This window comes from Gobio gobio, assembly GCF_949357685.1.
Source record: "Gobio gobio genome assembly, chromosome: 19".
Taxonomy (NCBI): Eukaryota; Metazoa; Chordata; class Actinopteri; order Cypriniformes; family Gobionidae; genus Gobio; species Gobio gobio.
Window position 1 is genome coordinate 27386635 of NC_137112.1, and position 20677 is coordinate 27407311.

The window sequence follows — 20677 nt, forward strand, 5'->3', positions numbered from 1 at the left end:
AAACAATGAATCGTGTGTCTAAAATGTAAGTCTTCGCATACTTGCATATTAACTGTAATTCTGTTAAACTGCAAAACATATGGCATTGATGATTCAGTTGTGCAGAAAATTGTGTAAAGGATGATAACATCTGCCTGTAACTGAGTGTTTGGCTTTACTTCTTGCCAGTTTGTTTCACAGAAGACCACCAGGAAATATCCCAAAAAAGGCACATTTATAACTATTGCTGTAAGATTACTGGAAAAGGGACTAATCACGTTATGTGCATTTTTTTTTGTAATTGATGAATAGTTGTTTTTATTAGACCCATAAGACTAATTAAACATTCTGCAACAATAGAGTCATTTCTCCCCCGTCTGCGATTGGCTGACCAAATAGGCCCAAATTCACATCATTGGTTGAGCCAATGTTGCCGTGTCAGTGTCAGGCTGGTCGTGATGTTAAAACACAGCAAGATTTACCCTATGGTTGGCTTACTTCTACTGTAATTATTTTAATATGATATATTTTAACATAAAAAACACACACTTGAGCTTTATTAAATAGAGCCACTTTAAGTTCTCCTTGAATCTGTCATATAGTCTGTAATGTAGTACAGCAGATACATACTGTATACATAGCAGCATCGTCTTTATGCCACAGAGCTGCAAACTGCAGTTTTCATTACCGCAGGATACTACACACACATATACGCTGACACACTGTGCCCCAATAGGTTTGCTTTGATAACTGCAAGGGCTTGACTTAGTTGCCATGCCAACAGGACAGAACAAAGACAGTAGCCATAATGATAGCAGCAATAGGAGATATGAGACTCACAGCTTCATGCATTTATATTCACTGCCATGATACAAATTAAAACGTCATTTTCTGGGTTATATAAAGCAGCCTTTTTTGGCATAAGTGATAATGAATACTTTGATAATGAATTTGCCATCAACAACCTAAAATACATGCATTTAAAAACATTTGTGTTGTTTTTTTCCTCAAAGAATTAGGTCACATATATGCATCACTCTCTGATGTGTGGTTATTAGTATTGCACATATTTAGATGGAATTGAACAACCCTTAAAGGGTTAGTTCACCCAAAAATGAAAAAAAAAAAAAAAATGTATTACTCACCCTCATGCCGTTCCACACCCGTAAGACCTCCGTTCATCTTCGGAACGTAAATTATGATATTTTTGTTGAAATCCGATGGCTCAGTGAGGCCTGCATAGCCAGCAATGACATTTCCTCTCTCAAGAAGCTTCGGAGCGTTATGAATCAGTGTTTCGAATCAGGATTCGTATCGCGTGTCAAACGGCCAAACTGCTGAAATCACGTGACTTTGTCGCTCCGAACCGGTGATTCGATACGCTGATTCATAACGCTCCGAAGCTTCATGAAACAGTGTTTTGAAATCGGCCATCACTATATAAGTCGTTATTTCGTTTTTTTGGCGCACCAAAAATATTCTTGTTGCTTTGTAAAATTAATATTGAACCACTGTACTCACATGAACTGATTTAAATATGTTTTTAGTACATTAATGGATCTTGAGAGAGGAAATGTCACCGGGATTTCAACAAAAATATCTTAATTTGTGTTCCGAAGATGAACGGAGGTCTTACGGGTGTGGAACGGCATGAGGGTGAGTAAGAATTATTTTTTTTTTTTTTCATTTTTGGGTGAACTAACCCTTTAAGTATTGAACATCAGTGAGGAGGCGGATTGACAAGGAGAGGAATGCTTTTATTTTTCTAAGCAATCAGAATTATAGATAAAAACTAGTGCTGTCAAATCGATTCAATCATGATTAATAGCATCTAGCCTTTTCTAGGCCCCACAATATAACAGAGACATGGTTCGGGTAATTTTGATTTGGGTCAGTAGGCAACAACTACCATGCGGAACATCCTAGCAACATGCCACAAAACATCTCAGAACATTTGGAAACATCTGCATTTATTTCTAGAAAAGTAGAATTTAGACAGGAAATTGGCAGGGAGACTTTCTTCAAAATAAAAAATTAAAAATTCTAATCTAGTTCACTTCAACATCTATTAGGTTTTATTATTATTTTCATCTATTTATTTGGAAGAACTTATAAATGACCCTAGCAAAGCCCACACCCAACCAACCACAAGTTAACAGGGAATGTTCTCAGAACTTTGGCTAACATTCTGGCAAGTTTCTCTCAAAGTTATGAACAAATTTTTTTCCCAGTAAAATTAATAGAATGTTCGTTCAGAGTTAAATGAACACTCCACTTTTTTTGAAAATAGGCTAATTAAACAGTTGAGTTTTACCGTTTTCGAATCCATTCAGCCGATCTCCGGGTCTGGCGGTAGCACTTTTGGCATAGCATAGCATAGATCATTGAATCTGATTAGACCATTAGCATCTCGCTCAAAAAAAAGGACCAAAGAGTTTCGATATTTTCCTATTTAAAACTTGAAACTTCTGTAGTTACATTGTGTACTAAGACAGACGGAAAATTAAAAGTTGCAATTTTCTAGGCCGATATGCCTAGGAACTATACTCTCATTTCTGCGTAATAATCAAGAAACTTTGCTGCCGTACCATGCAGGCACATTGATATTATGCAGCGCCTGAAAATAGGCCAACTTCCGTCAACATAACCAACGTGACAACCTGCTTGCACAGGGAGAGTGCTGGGGACTATTTTCAGGCGCTGCGTAATATCATTAATATTAAAGTTATCAATATCAGCAAGGTTCCTTGATTATTACGCAGAAATGGGGGTATAGTTCCTAGCCACATCAGACTAGAAAATCGCAACTTTACATTTTCAGTCTGTCTCAGTACACAATGTAACTACAGAAGAGTCAAATTTTAAACAGGAAAAATATAGAAACTTTGGTCATTGTTTTGAGCGAGATGCTAACGCTCTAATAAGATTCAATGATCTATGCTAAGCTACGCTAAAAGTGCTACTGCCAGACCCGGAGATTGGCTGAATGGATTCGAAAATGTTAAAACTCAACTGTATAACTCTAAAATTGGAAAATGAGCCTATTTTCCAAAAAAAGTGGAGTGTTCCTTTAACATCCTAGCTACACAATAGAAACCATGTCTTAGTGGCCTAATGACCACCCAGAACACCCTAGCAATCAACTAAACCACCTAAACATCATATCAGAGAGCTGCCAGAACACCCTAGAGACCACAATGTCTTAGGCCTTGTGTCCACCAAAGCGTTTTTCCTGTGACTGGCGTATTTTTCCAATTGTTTTCAATGGGAGCGCCACGTTTTTAAAACTGCAACAGCGCGACGAGGCGCTGAGTGTCTATTTTTTAGCGGTTGCCAAGAGTTAAAGAATGTTCAACGTTAAGTAAAAACACAGCGCTCGTCACTGTCACTTTTTACCCAGCCGTCCGATCACAGTAGAGGAGGGGCGGGACAATTACCACACTGACCAACCATCACATTCTGCTTGATATCAAACTACAACAAGCACATCGCTTCATCCAAAACTAGTGCCAGAGCAAGTGCGTTATATCAAGAAACAAACTATTTGCACATTTAGAAACTAGTAACAGTTCCATGGATATTCTGCATCATAGCACATATAGCACATATAGCACAAACAAACTAAACAAACCCCGCTGTGCCGCAGCAATGCATTTTCAGAAGAGTTAAAAATGCTTTGGTGGACACACTGCCTTAATGCCATAGCTACCACTCAGTACACCCCAGCAACTGCCTAACATATCTTAAAAATGCCCTAGCTACTACCAAGAACACGCTAGCAACACCCTAGAGACCATATCTTAACAGTGCCCTTACTACAACCCAGAACACCCTAGCAACCATCTATGGCAACTAACCAGAATGCCATAGTAACACCTTAGTGACATTATATCTTAATGCCCTAGCTGCCACCCAGAACACCCTAGCAATCAATCAGAATGCCTTAGCAATTACCCACACACACCTTTCAGTGATTTTGCACAGGCAAGCAGTCCATATCTAGTTGTTTTTGTTATGTTGCAAATATCTAGTGGTTGCTATTCTCTCCTTGGACCATTGCCACTTTAATTCAATGTGTGGCAGCTCTCGTTCTCTCTACTCTATGACCCCTTTCTTGATGACACATTAGCACAGTCCCATCCTCCTCTCCACATGATCCAGCTTTACATTCACCTGCCTATGATCAGCACAGTTACACTCTGATAGTTCATTAATACTAACATGAACAGGCACGAGGCTGCAGGACGCGATTGGATCTCTTAGGTGCAACAGGATGAGATCATATCCATATCGGCTCATATGGACTGAGCTCAGATTGCACTATAAAGCCTTTGCATGTGTCAAATCAGCGGGCTATTTTTAGCTGCTCTGTGTGGCTGGGAGTCTGTTGGGATTTGTAGATAGTGGCTCTCTCCTGCTGCAGGCTGGAAGACTGCAAGCAGGATGAGTAAAGACAGGACTAAACGGATTGATCCTATCTTCCCCACCCCCACTCCATCTCTTCCTACAACATACTCCCTGTTCCTTTCAGTCTGGAACGATTGATTAATCTCTTCGATTAAAGACCCCCACGGAGCTCCATTATCTGTAGCAGGTACGATTTCAGCACTTCGTGAGAATTTCGTAGATTGCACCAATTAAACAACACACCCTAGAGATTAATCTTTTACATTCTCTTGGGTACACCATGGGGCCAATACAACGTAATTTATTCTAAGTGAATGTGTAATATAAGTAGCAGGTTAGCAAGGCTAACCCCTCCTGATGCAGCAGGCAGACAACTGGACCTGATTGAGTCAGTCATATAGATTGAGACAGACTCCCCTTGAGAAACACAGCGGCCGCCCCATATATACTAAGTGCAATACAATTTCCAGCTCAACTCTAGGGTATTTTGTTCTTCAAATCACAGAGCTAGAAAAATAGGGCAGGTTACAGATGGTTTAAAGACATGATTAAATTAGTGTGATGTTGGTATGCAAAGAGATTCTACGTGAATGCTGCTTTTTGTTATTATCTTTGATGACTATAGCTTATAACTAAAGTGCTTTCAAAAGGACCATTTTTCAAAAGCTTTGCTCCCATTCAATGTTAGAACTAGCTGTATCAATCTTTAATTGGTAGCTTTTAAAAAAACTGGAAGGCCAATGCCAAGGGAACATGGAGATAAATAAAGACAGACAGAGGAAGAAAGAAAATGTAAACATGAACTTCAATAGGTTTCTGTGTTAACAGAGACACCTAGTGGCTGAATGTGTATTTACATCCTGTATTCTTACAGTACATTCAGTGACCGAACAGAGCCACAGAATCTATACTTCAGGAAAAATCAGCCTTTAATGGCTTATTAATAGTTGTGTTAGATAAAATCTTAAATAGTAAGATTTTTACATAATTACATAAGGCAAGCAATATTAGTAAGTATTCAAATGTATATTTTATTATTTTTTGATCCATGATATATCATTTACCAAACAAATGAACATAAAAAGAGTGTCTCTTAAAGGGATAGTTCACCCAAAAATGCAAGTTATGTCATCATTTACTCACCCTCATGCTGTTTCACATCTGTAGGAATATCTGTCTTTCTGTGGAACACAAAAGAAGATATAAAAGAATATGACCAGGAAAGTCATATGGATTTAAAACAACATAAGTGAAGAAGATGACTATGTTCATTTTTGGGTGGGCATTTATTAATATTAGTAGCAACACCCTGGAAACCATAATATCTTAACAATACCCTTACTATAACCCAGAACACCCTAGCAACTACCTAACAACTAGCCTACTGTCCCAATAACCACCCAATCATCATATCAGCGACCACTCAGAACACCAAAGAGAACATATCTTAGTAATGGTCTAGCAATCATTTAAAAAGACCCTAGCAACACCCTAGAGATAATAATACCACTTATGGATAATATCAGTGAATGCCCAGAACTATTGACCAAAACTAACCTATTTCTTTTTATCTGAACTTTACTTGGATTGGATTTCATGGAATAAACCACAGTTCACATAGACTTCACACAAACACTAGTTTATAATTCATCTCATTCCTATTTTCAATCATTCCTGCAAACATGTGACTGTCCTTGGAAATGGGGGGTAAAAACACAAACACACACCTCTCCAGACATCAAGGCCAAATCTAAGGATTTGATGAAGTCCCAGTGCAGACGTGTATTTTAGTTTTTGTAGACTATTGTTCAGAAGTGAAGTCTGTGGCTCCCAGAGCTGCCGCTCTCACTCTATCAGAACTGACGGAAGTGTTACACACTTCCTTCAATTCTTTCCTCCCGGGACTAACACAAAGTGCTCCGTCAGAGAGCAACATCGCACTGCAAGAACGATACATGAAAAGACCTATGAGAGAACATGGGTAAGGTGATTTTTTCCATTCAGTTTTTTCCTCTTTCACTCACCGTCTCTAAAAGAAACTTTTTTCACAGCTGTTCAAATATTTGATTTGTGATTCTTTTTTTTATCTGGTGATGCTCTGAATTGTCAAGTCCATCCAGAGAATATTGCAAGTTGATGGATAATTTCACGAGCTAACACTTACATATAATCTGATATAGGAAAAAGTATTTGGCGTGCTGTCCTAGGGGAGGGTTTCAAGCCCGGGGTTTGGCCCAAACCCAGAGTACTCCCCTCATCCCTGGTTGGGATAGGAAATATTAAGGAGTGAGGAATTGGGGTAGTTGAAGGATGCTGGAAAACTGTCGTGAGATAGAGATTGCTTGGTTATACTGTATATATATATTAGGGCTGGGTATTTACACAAATTTCACAATTCAATTTCGATTCACAAGCTTTCGATTCGATTTTCGATTCTTTTCGATTCAATTCAATATCGATTATTTTGGATATGTATCAAGTATAATACATGGAAAATTTTCTCAAGGAAAATTAATTTCTGAACTAATGTTGTAAACTATGGAAGTCATTTGATACTACATTAGCCTACTAATATTGAAGGTAAAAATTAACTGATTTGTATACAAACACTTAAATGACACTAAATTATGTTTTTTTATATATAATAATGTTATAATATTAATTTTACAATTACATAATCATAATTCTACTCCAATTAGTTTTTTTTAAATATAAACATTTAAAGGGTGGCTGTCATAAAAACTTGCCAGATTTATTAAATATTGAAGAACATTGACAATGAATATCCTATTTAATGTGGTGCATATAATTAGCAAAATGCTCCTCTCTACTCATCCTTTAGAGAAGATCCGTTCATGTTTGCTCCGCGCTGCTGGTTCTCTTGAGCTGAGCTGCGGCAGAGCGAGGGTATATATATATATATTTATATATATATATATATATATATATATATACACACACACACACACCTCCTCTCTAATACACTATATTGGCAAATGTTTTGGGACATCTGCCTTTACATGCACATGAACTTTAATGACATCCCATACTTAATCCGTAGGGTTTAATGTGGAGTTGGCCCACTCTTTGCAGCTATAACAGCTTCGACTCTTCTGGAAAGGCTTTCCACAAGGTTTAGGAGTGTGTTTATAGGAATTTCTGACCACTCTGATAGAAGCGCATTTGTGCGTTCAGGCACTGATGTTGGACGAGAAGGTCTTGCTCGCAGTCTCCGCTCTAATTCATCCCAAAGGTGTTCTATCGGGTTGAGGTCAGGACTCTGTGCAGGCCAGTCAAGTTCCTCCACACCAAACCCGCTCATCCATGTCTTTACGGACCTTGCTTTGTGCACTGGTGCGCAGTCATGTTGGAACAGGAAGAGGCCATCCGCAAAATGTTCCCACAAAGTTGGGAGCATGAAATTGTCCAAAATGTCTTGGTATGCTGAAGTTTCTTTCACTGGAACTAAGGGGCCAAGACCAACCCCTGAAAAACAACCCCACACCATAATCCCCACTCTACCAAACTTTACAACTGGCACAATACAGTCAGACAAGTACCGTTCTCCTGGCAACCACCAAACCCAGACTCGCCAACAAAAATAACCACCAAACGCTTTGTATTGCACTTGGTGATGTAAGGCTTGGATGCAGCTGCTCGGCCATGGAAATCCATTCCATTAAGCTCTCTAGCTCTCTAAAAGCCACATGAAGATTGGAGGTGGTGCTATTGACTCTGCTGAAAGTTGGTGACTTCTGTGCATTGTGCGCCTCAGCATGCGCTGACCCCGCTCTGATTTTACGTGGCCTACCACTTCGTGGCTGAGTTGCTGTTGTTCCCAATTGCTTCCACTTGGTTATAATACCACTAACAGTTGACCGTAGAATATTTAATAGTGAGGAAATTTCACGAAATAGACTTATGCACAGGTGGCAACCTATCACGGTACCACGCTTGAACTTACTGAGCTCCTGAGAGCAACCCATTCTTTCACAAATGTTTGTAGGAGTGTCTGCATGCCTAGGTGCTTGATTTTATACACCTGTTGCCATGGAAGTGATTGGAACACCTGAATTCAATGATTTGGAGGGCTGTCCCAATACTTTTGGCAATATAGTGTAGGTCAATTATCTGGATGTGCTCCTCCCAAACATCATTTATCAGTGCCTCCAGAAAAACGAGATTATGTGATCGCATGATTTAATGCATAATCAGCCAAAGTCCGCATATTTATGCGGGGGCCGCATTTTTTCAAATACGGCGCACTTTCGCCACGTAAACTGCCTATTTCCGCATGCAAAATATGCGGGGCTAGTTTGATTTCATAATCCCCGCATTTTTGTTGCAAAAAAGTGATATATATTAGCAGAAAGTTGAAAATGTTTTGTTTACTTCACACAAGAGCCTCCATTTCCCCCTATTGCCATGGGAACGTTTTGAAGTGACGTGATTACCCGACGTGAACGTCATCGAAAAGCTGCAAACCCCGTGGTGAAACCATAGATATGGGTGAAACCATGATGAAGCATGCAAATTCCCATTTGCCAACAAAAATAACAGCAAAAGACAGCGCAAAGCAGTTTCCCGGTGTGTTGACCGATTTCAAAAAACAGCGTAATGAAGCTTCGAAGCGTAATGAATCAGTGAGTCGATTCAGTGGTTAGGATCGCCAAAGTCACGTGATTTCAGCGGTTTGACACGCAATCCGAGTCATGATTCGACTCGCTGATTCATAACGCTTCGAAGCTACATGATGCTGTGTTTTAAAATCGGTCATCACTATACAAGTCGTTATTTAGGTTTTTTTGTGCACAAAAACTATTCTCGTCACTTTATAAAGTTATTGTAGAACCACTGTAGTGAGATGGACTTTGTAACAACGTCTTTAGTACCTTTTATGGGTCTTGAGAGTGTACAGTGCATTGTGCCAATGGAGGCCTTTCTGAGCCATCGGATTTCAACTAAAATATCTTCATTTGTGTTCGAAGATGAACGGAGGTCTTACGGGTGTCCAACGACATGAGGGGAAGTCATTAATGACAGAATTTTCATTTTTGGGTGAACTAACCCTTTAAGAGATTTCACTTTGTGCATTGGAAGCACTCAAATGTCTGTTTTGTATAGCTACCTCTGTAAAACAGGAAGTTATTTTTTGTTGTAGCATATTCCTTTTGTAAAGCTACAGAACTTGTTTGACTCAATGTTTTGTAAATTTGAGCCATGTGTTTATTAAGGTCTTCAATAAAACAAGATGAGAACTTAAATATTCCCAGCACTTTCTGTGATATAGTGCTTTTTTTTCTCTTTTTCACCAAACCGCAGTTTTTGCAAGTTCCCGCATAAAATTGCATAAATATCCCGCATTTTCCATCGCATTTTTTAAGAAAAATTGCCGCATAATCAATCAACAACAATCACAAAAACAAGCCGCATTTTCTGGAAGGACTGATTTATATTTAAGTTAATTTAGCTACATTGAGATGTGTTGTAAGAATGAGTCAAACACATAAAATAGAAAAAAAGTTTCAGGCTGTTTTAACTACTATAGACCATCACACCACTTCCAAGGGTTCATGAGAGTTGTTTGTGACCGTATGTGCAACTTGACGTCTCTAACACTAGATGGCAGCCTAGTTCAGCAATCCTGACACTTTCTTCAGTGTATGGTTGAAAAACATAATCTTGACCTAAACTACTATAAAAGAAAAAAACTCCATAAGCAATAACTCCATAAGCAATAAGTATTTATTAAAAAGAAAATAAATACTAATATATATACACACGATGATGTACATATATACATGAAAATGTATGTATTTTAAATCTCTCATCTCCATAACCTCTAGTTTTATTTTTTTAATGCAAAAGGTGATGTAAAATTTATCATGAAACAACCGGTCAATCACACAAGATCACAGCATAGCAAACCACAACAATCCCATAAATTTCAGATGGACAAAATCAAGTCCCGTTCTACATTTTTTTTCTTGTCACTCAGATATACGTCACAATAGGGAAGAAATGTCTTTCCAAACTTCTCTTTCATGCCGACTTTAATACTCAGTGGCAATAAACAGGATGAAGGGAGAAAAAAAGTTAAACTACAGACTTGAGACAATTTAGTAAGAAAATCTGACCTAGAGGAAAACTTAATTTAACATAAATTCAGCATAATCAAGTACAGGTATTGTCAAGCATTTTATGATTTCAAATTGCTTTTCTATTTTTATCCATTTTATGTTGATTTGCTGCTCAATAAACATTTCTATTATTATCAATGTTGAAAACGTTGTGCTGGTGTCCTTATTACAGTGTAATTGTACATTTAAGTACCGAGTAATAATAATTAACTACATTAACTTACTATAGGGTTAAGGTTAAGATTAGGCTCTGGTTTAGTTGAATGTAATTATGCATAATTTATAGTTATTACTGCAGTAACTACATGCACTGTGCAACGAGGACACTGTAAAATAAAGTCTTACCTTAATTTCTTTCAGAAAAAAAAAATCGTAAAGGGTTAGTTCACCCAAAAATGAAAACTCTGTCATTAATTATTTACCCTCATGTCGTTGGACACCCGTAAGACCTCCGTTCATCTTCAGAACACAAATGAAGATATTTTAGTTGAAATCCGATGGCTCAGAAAGGCCTCCATTGGCACAATGTTCTTTACACTTTCAAGACCCATAAAAGGTACTTAAGACGTCGTTACAAAGTCTATCTCACTACAGTGGTTCTACAATAACTTTATAAAGCGACGATAATAGTTTTTGTGCGCAAAAAAACCCTAAATAACTACTTATAGAGTAATGAACGATTTCAAAACACCACATCATTAAGCTTCGAAGCGTTATGAATCAGTGAGTCGATTCAGCGGTTTGAATCGCCAAAGTCACATGATTTCAGCAGTTTGGCGGTTTGACACGCGATCCGAATCATGATTCGACTCGCTGATTCATAACGCTTCGAAACTTCATGATGTGGTGTTTTGAAATCGTTCATCACTATAAAGTTATTGTAGAACCACTGTAGTGAGATGGACTCTGTAACGACGTCTTTAGTACCTTTTATGGGTCTTGAGAGTGTAAAGAACATTGTGCCAATGGAGCCATCGGATTTCAACTAAAATATCTTCATTTGTCCAACAACATGAGGGTAAGTAATTAATGACAGAATTTTCATTTTTGGGTGAACTAACCCTTTAATGACCACAATTATTTAAAATGGAAGTACCATGTCAACACTATAGTTTTTGAATATGGCAATCATTCAGTACCATGGTCTAATACCATCTAATACCATGGTATCACCATGCAAAGGATATTTTTATCTACTTACAGAAAAGTTCACTTTCAAGACAACTACGTGTTTCTTGGCCATCAGTGTGTGTATGCACACATACAGACATTAGTTGACTAATTTTAAGCATGAGAGAGCTAGTGAATCTATTGTGCCTGTCACTCTTGCTGCACCGGCAGCTATCTGAAACATTTTGAGCACACAGGCTTACACTCAGAGTTAGCACGTCTCTCTCACTAATGGTGCTCCTCACAAACAGGTTTAACCAATAGAACATCTGCAGAAAACTTTAAACTGCCACGATAGACATAATCACCTGCTGGGAATGGGATTATCGGTCAGGTAATCCAGAAAGAACAAAGACACCTGAAGGTAGGAACGATTTTTGTTCGTCAAACACGTAAAGGAGTTAGGTTCGCTTCATGATGCCAGTGCTTTATCTAGGATAAGTTTTTAGTTCGACTTTTGACTTTACTTTAACATCTATAAATGGATTTGTTCTGGTGGGTGGCAATTTGTTTGAGGGGCAATAACTGTTAGCCGGTTACAGAAAAGAAAAAAGAGAGAGAGAAAAAAAAAATGCACTTGAGTAAATATCCACAGAAATTGAACTTCTAGCCTCGAGACACTGAGGCGTTATCCATTTCATTTTTAAGTCGTGTCTTGTTTGTTGATGAAACTTTATCGAGTCTTTGAAAACAGATGGGATTGCTTGACTCTTACAGCACACCCTTCAAGCAATCCTTGGCTTCTTTTTCTCTTGATTTAATAAAATTACCATCAACAAATGCAAACATACTAGTTTATCATATAAAGCAGATGACTCTGCTGTTGGTTCGGTGTATTTATGTGCAGATGATCGTTTATCATCCAGTTGTAGCAGCAGGGTATGTGAATTCCTGCCCTGACCTCTTGACCTGTATTTGGTGAAGGCCCACAGACTGACCTTCAGCGAAGCCTGCAGTCTCTCCGGTGCCGCTGTTTTCAGCCACCATATCAGATCCCAAGCCAGCAGGCAGCAAAGCCACATCCCATTAGCACTTCGCACACATGGGAGACAGCGGCGCTCGCTGAGGGGTGTGTCAGGGCTCTGTCACGCTTTCTAACTGGCTGTGAATCAATGCAACTTTAAAGACAACAGATGCACCATGGGTGAAGATTTGAATTTGGATGACCCTGCCAAAGTTAAGGGACTGCTGAACAATACCAATATAACGACTGTAGTTATAGTGTAGATATAGTGATTAAATAGATAGTCAGAACATTAGCATGACAGACAGAATGTTATAACATTAGAACTTACAGAACATTTGTACGACAGGCATACAGACAGAACATTAGAACGTCAGACATACTGACAGAATATTAGAACGAAAGACAGACAGAACATTAGAATGAAAGACAGAATATTAGAAAGACAGACAGAACGTTAGAACAAAAGACAGACAGAAAGAACATTAGCATGAAAGACAGAATATTATTACATTAGAACTTATAGAACATTTGTACGACAGGCATACAGACAGAACATTAGAACGTCAGACATACAGACAGAATATTAGAACAAAAGACAGACAGAACATTAGAATGACAGACAGACAGAACATTAGAATGTCAGACAGACAGAACATTAGAACGAAAGGCAGACAGAACATTAGAACGTCAGACATACAGACAGAATATTACAACGAAAGACAGACAGAACATTAGAATGTCAGACATACAGACAGAATATTACAACGAAAGACAGATAGAACATTAGAATGAATGACAGACAAAATATTAGAACGAAAGACAGATGGACATCATTAGAACGACAGACAGGACATTAGAACGACAGACAGACAGAACATTAGAACGAAAGACAGACAGAACATTAGAACGAAAGACAGATGGACATCATTAGAACGACAGACAGGACATTAGAACGACAGACAGAAAGAACATTAGAACGAAAGACAGACAGAACATTAGAACGAAAGACAGATAGACAGAACATTAGAACGAAAGACAGACAGACAACATTAGAACGAAAGACAGACAGACAGAATATTAGAATAACAGACAGAACATTAGAACGACAGACATAAAATTAGAATGAAAGACAGACAGATAATTAGAACGAAAGACAGACGGACAACATTAGAACGACAGACAGGCAGAACATTAGAACGACAGACGGACAGAACATTAGAACGACAGAGAGACGGACAACATTAGAACAAAAGACAGACAGACAGAACATTAGAACAAAAAGACAGGAAGAACATTAGAACGAAAGACAGACAGAACATTAAAACGAAAGACAGACAGACAGACAGAACATTAGAACGAAAGACAGACAGACAGCATTCGAACGACAGACAGACGGACAACATTAGAACAACAGACAGACAGAACATTAGAACGAAAGACAGACAGAACATTAAAACGAAAGACAGACAGACAGACAGACAGACAGACAGACAGAACATTAGAACGAAAGACAGACAGACAGCATTAGAACGACAGACAGACGGACAACATTAGAACAACAGACAGACAGAACATTAGAACGAAAAACAGACAGAACATTAGAATGACAGACAGACAGAACATTAGAACAAAAGGTAGACAGACAAAATTAGAACGACAGACAGAACATTAGAACGACAGACAGACAGAACATTAGAATGAAAGACAGACAGACAAAATTAGAATAACAGACAGAACATTAGAACGACAGACAGACAGAACATTAGAACAAAAGATAGACAGACAAAATTAGAACGACAGACAGACAGAACATTAGAACGACAGACAGACAGAACATTAGAACGAAAAACAGACAGAACATTAGAATGACAGACAGACAGAACATTAGAACAAAAGGTAGACAGACAAAATTAGAACGACAGACAGAACATTAGAACGACAGACAGACAGAACATTAGAATGAAAGACAGACAGACAAAATTAGAACGACAGACAGAACATTAGAACGACAGACAGACAGAACATTAGAATGAAAGACAGACAGACAAAATTAGAACGACAGACAGAACATTAGAACGACAGACAGACAGAACATTAGAACAAAAGATAGACAGACAAAATTAGAACGACAGACAGACAGAACATTAGAATGAAAAACAGACAGAACATTAGAATGACAGACAGACAGAACATTAGAACAAAAGGTAGACAGACAAAATTAGAACGACAGACAGAACATTAGAACGACAGACAGACAGAACATTAGAATGAAAGACAGACAGACAAAATTAGAACGACAGACAGAACATTAGAACGACAGACAGACAGAACATTAGAACAAAAGATAGACAGACAAAATTAGAACGACAGACAGACAGAACATTAGAATGAAAAACAGACAGAACATTAGAATGACAGACAGACAGAACATTAGAACAAAAGGTAGACAGACAAAATTAGAACGACAGACAGAACATTAGAACGACAGACAGACAGAACATTAGAATGAAAGATAGACAGACAAAATTAGAACGACAGACAGAACATTAGAACGACAGACAGACAGAACATTAGAACAAAAGATAGACAGACAAAATTAGAACGACAGACAGAACATTAGAACGACAGACAGACAGAACATTAGAACAAAAGGCAGACAGACAAAATTAGAACGACAGACAGAACATTAGAACGACAGACAGACAGAACATAAGAACGACAGACAAATCTTCAAGTGGTGCAAACCCACAATATTGTGACCGTACCGTCCTCATCATAATAAAAAGTCATGCTGTGATCAGCTAAGCAAATTTAAATAAGCAGAGCCTTTTTATTCCAGCCAATGCTTTGTCTGGATGGGCACAGGCAGCTTTGAAGTGCCAGCTGATGCCAAGCATCTCTGCTCACACAACACGGCAGCTCATTCCCACACTTTGCCGCTTTACATGGTTCGGGGAACATTTAGGGGATAAAGTCCATCTGTAAACATCTGAACAAGGTTAAACAAGTACAAATAACCCAAAATAACTTTGTTGACTCAAAGTTATTGTCTGCAGTCACCGCAACGTCAAGGAACTTTGACAAATGACATTGTTTGACCATGCAACATGGGGCTTTCAACATCACAAGCTCAACTGATATCGTTTTGCTTGAAGCTGGCACTGTTGTTGAGTTTTAAGCCGTGTAATTTTCCATACCCCAGTGCATTTGCAAGCTCAAACAGACACCCATTGATCAACAGAATGCTATAATTATTTTGACCTTGGGCCAAAATGTTGGAACATAAAAAGCTAAGTGTGTACTCCGTCAGAAATTTCCACCTGACCCAGCCAGGACTTGTCAGTAGAGCTCCGCTAGGCATTGACACGCTACTCTTTGCAGCATGTATATATCTAGAAAGTTATGGAAGTTTCCAGATTCTGACAGCACCAGAAAGCCCAGCATGACACCTAACGTAATATGACTTCCCAGAAATCCTCTGGGTTCTTATAAGACAGCAAGTGCACAGGCACATTTATTCATCTTGGGTTACATGATCTGTGGGGGCCGGGCATTTCCCTAGAGAAACACCCTACAACCTGCACAAAGCAGATGAGCATTCTTTACAACGAATGCACTTCTCGCCAGTCGTTTGTCCAGACACGAGGACATTTTTTCAATGACTCACAGATGGCTACAGGGTTACCTTCACCCAATGCGATGAAGTGACCTTTACTGGGGTTGAAATGCTTTTGAATGAAGAGTGACTGCTAAAATAAACAGGGTCATTACATAACATGATACAGTCCGGTTGGCTGATGGGAAACACAATGGTTTGGTGATATTATAGAGTGTTTTTTGTTCAGGAGGGGTTATGAACCTTTTGTGTGTTTGCATGTCAGCTGTAAGCTAATGGCTATGTTTACACAAGGTTTTTACACTTTGGCATCTCTCTTATGACTGTTATGCAGACACATTGAACAGTATATTGTAAGGGAGTAACGGTAGTAACATTACAAAAAGTGTAACTGCAATTTAGCATGTGCCATGAAAGTAAAACATACCAGGCAATAAAGAAATGCTTATTGTAGGCAATGTTAAAATTGAATTTAAAGAAATAGTGCACTCCAAAATGACAACTCTGTCAAATACTCACCCTTGTGCCATTCCAAACCCGTTTTCTTTTCAATGAAATGAAAGCATATATTTTGACCAGGAGCTCAAAAAGGCACCATATGGTTTGAGATCTTCAGTGAGTAAATGCTTCTATTTCAGTCTGTTCTTCATCGTAATGCTTGAAAATATTTGGAATACAGCAAGTCGCATGGATAAAGAGCAGCTCAGACATTCTTCAAAATATCTTGTTTTGTTTTCTACAGAAGCACAAACGTCATTCACGTTTGGAACAAAGTGAGGGATATGACAGAAAAAGAAGAGAGTTCACCCTAAAATGTAAAAGTCTGTTTTACACTGTCATTTAATGGCTGATCTAAAGGATTGGTCTCACTAAACCAGCTTTTACATTATAAAAACTCTCTAAAGTCCAAATAGGGCCAGAGGACAAACAGGACATCCACTACAGCAGAGAAAAGTTGGAGCCTCATTTTAAAGGGGTCCTTTTTCACTTTGTCAACTTTAGTTGGTGTGTAATGTTGCTGTTTGAGCATAAAAAAGATCTGCAAGGTTGCAAAGCCCAAAGTGTACTCCATAGGGAGATATTTTATTTAACGTAATCCACTTTCCAAGAACTACAACAAACGACTTGTATGCACTACAAGTCACAATGTTAAGCCTTGTTTATACTTTCGCCTGGCTCCGCAGCGCGAGCCTCCGCTGACTGCGTGCGCTCCTCCCCAAACTGACGAGGCGTTTATACTTGACACACTCGCCTGTTGTGCTATTCTTTGAAAGGACAGAGGGCGACTCGGAGTAATAGTTCTATAAACCATCAGCAAACAGAAGTAGAAGAAGTAGAAGAATGTACACAGGTGGCGATATTTATTTTAGTAGGCCTAGCCTACACTTCACCAAAAACCATACTACAAAAGAATCAACAGATCAAAATAAACCTTGATATTACTTTTGACATGAGAACAAAATGTATGTAGCCTACACATGTAACTTTAACAACTAAATTAAGGATCTCTTAAATGTTTCCTAATTTCACTAAACACTTTCATTTAGTTTCGTGAACTTTTCTTTATTAAACGGGCTTATTTATGCTTTTTAGGCTAATTTTGTAAATATAAGCAACTAATTTGTCCGTGCAAACTGGGTGCCGGTGTGATGAGACGGCGCGAAAAGTTACAAAAAATGCGCTGCACACCGCCATGCGAAATGGGGTCTCATGCACTCAATGCGCACTTCCGCCCACGTTGACGTCATTTTTCCCGTGCGCACCCTCGCGCTCGAGTGGACGAATCGAGTATAAACAAGGCTTTACTCATTTAATGTTACTCATTTCCGCTCACGGAATACGCAAAATCTGGCTATCACCAGACCAAGCTCAATCTTTTAAGATTGAACATTAGTCTGGGGAGTCTGCTTGTCATGATTCCAGCCTGTGTTTCCCTGTCTTGTGAGGACTCTTTTGTTATTGCCTGTCTTGTCAGGTTTTGTAGTCCTTTGTAGTTTTTCATGTTGATTAGTTTTCCCCAGGTGTTGCCTATTAGCCACTCCCCCTTGTTATCTTGTAAGGCCCCGATCACACAGAATGCGTTTTTCAGGTTCGAAAACACGAGGCGCACCGCTAGTGTTAATTTTGTCACCTATTTTTAATTTAGTCTTAGTCTTGTACCAAATGTCCTTGTTAGTTTTAGTCATATTTAGTCATATCTGTTTTTGTTAGTCAAGTTTTAGTCAACTAAAAGTCTTATCATTTTAGTCTAGTTTTGGTCAAAAGACAACTCAAGGTATCTTAGTCAAGTTTTAGTCGACTAAAAGTCTCGTCATTTTAGTCAAAGGAAAACTCCATATATTGTGTGGCAAAATAAGTTATATAAAATACAGTATATATAACCTGCATAATGTGCCACAACACCATAGCTATTGGAATTCTCGATTTTAACCTTAATTAATACACTAATTGTAATATAAATAATTAAAATATTAGAAAAAAAATGTTTTAAGTGGTCATTAATGGACCATAATTATTGCACAAATAGTATTTAGTACCAAAAGATCTCCTCAAATTATTCAATAAATATTATTGAACTAAAATATAGGCTATTTATTTAAAAAATAGTTCAGGTGGTCACATTTGACCACCAATGAGAATAAGTGTGGCTAATTAGTAACGAATAACTGAGGGCTAAATACAAGAAAAACATTAACATTAATGTTAACAATGTTGCATCTCTACCACTCTCCATAATAAAATGATACTGTAAATGTGGTTGACGTAATAATCAATGCACACTATGCTGTACTGTTTTCCAACAATTACCGCAAACTCCTGTATAGTGAAGCTGTTGTGTAACTTACGCGGCTTAAGCCATTGAAATGTATTGACACAGCGCTAGAAGTATTGAGCATTCCGGGAACCACGTGACCGCGCGCGCCGCCGCCAGATTACAGGCTGGCAGCAACAGGAGTCTGAGAGAGGCCTGTACTTGAGCAACAGCGCAAACTCTTTCGGAATATTTTGAACAGCTGAATATTCTAATCTCATGATAAAAAAGTAGAGACGATCGTAGACGAAAATGAAGAGAGATTTTATCTTAGTTTTTATTTTATGTAGTCTCGTCCTTTTTCGTCAACAATAATGCATGTTAATTTAGTCTTAGTTCGCGTTTTTGGACATTGGTGCAGTCTAGTCATCGTCTCGTCTTCGTCATGGAAAAAAAGGTCTCTGCCATCAGAAATCTATTCAAAAAAGACGCCTCTCGCTGCAAAAATGCGTTCTGTGTGATCGGGGCCTTAGTCTTGTTTCCCTTTGTGTATTTATACCTCTGTGCTTCAGTTGTTGTTTGTCGGTCGTTGTGCTCCTGTGTGCGTGTTCCTGTTGTTACCCTTCCGCCTGGTTTTGGATGCCCTTGTTCTTGTGGTTACTTTTGATGTTGTTTGTTATTAAATCGTTTATGCTGCACTTGGATTCTCACTCAGCTTCATCTCTGTTCACACGTGACACTGCTCTGTATTTTCTACTGCGGGTGACGTACAGCTGGCAAAATGAGGCTTCCTGAACCACTGAGACATCGCAGCCCACTGTTTCATCAAAAGGTTCATTACCCGAAGCTTCATTCATCATTGCTCACTAGTGACACCTAGCTACTGTGCAAAGAAATAGCAGACAAATCCATTAATCCTGAGCCAATGACCTGAGCAGACATTTGTCCATTGCCTGGGTATAAAATAAAATATGCATCTTTCTCTGTCTGACTTTACTTGCACAAAGACAACTGTCACAAAGACACACTGTTACAATTATTTATGTATACTGTGATCAACCGTGCTATCCAGCAGATGCCAAAGGACACCTAATAATAGAGGAAAACGATCTAACCTAATAGTAATAATGTAGTAGGCTATACTGTAGTATAATAGCATAATGTAATAATATATAGCCCTAACACATATGAACCACAATAACGGCAATGACGAAACTCTCTGACTCTCACACTTACTACTCCCGACACTTCTCTGAAACGCCACGACAACCACAAGGTGGCGTGAGTTTTGAACCCGAAGCGACACTCAGACCGAACCGATGACATATTTTACACAAACCGAGGCCTTGTTTGTCATTGGTCACGTGATTTCTCCGTTAACAACACAAGCCACAAATCTGGGCTTTTTTTCAAATGGCCATTTTCAAATTCTCAGCGAAATCAAAACGCCGGCAGATGGGGCTGGGTTTACCCAGCCTAGTTAAACCCGCCAATAGCGCACAAGGTGGATAAGCCAGTTTGTGATTGGTCCCCACAGATTTGTAATGGAAGCAGGATAAAAAAATGAAACTCCTACCCCTACCCCGACCATAAACCTACCCTTACAATAATGCAAATACGGTAATTAGACAACGCAGTATTGATTT

At 38.6% G+C, this 20677-nt stretch overlaps 1 protein-coding gene across 3 annotated transcripts in view; it reads left to right on the top strand.

Moving 5' to 3' along the window:
* The first annotated feature begins 6309 nt into the window (after positions 1-6309).
* s100p (S100 calcium binding protein P) overlaps positions 6310-20677 on the top strand; it is a 45230-nt gene continuing 30862 nt past the window's right edge. For 2 of the 3 annotated variants that reach the window (XM_079845132.1, XM_079845133.1), the window contains exon 1: positions 6310-6367. In XM_079845132.1, the coding sequence (XP_079701258.1) occupies positions 6342-6367 (26 nt within the window). In that variant the 5' untranslated portion in view covers positions 6310-6341. Of the gene's footprint in view, positions 6368-11903; positions 12061-20677 lie in introns of those variants that run through there. The other variant, XM_079845135.1, reaches the window with a different exon arrangement.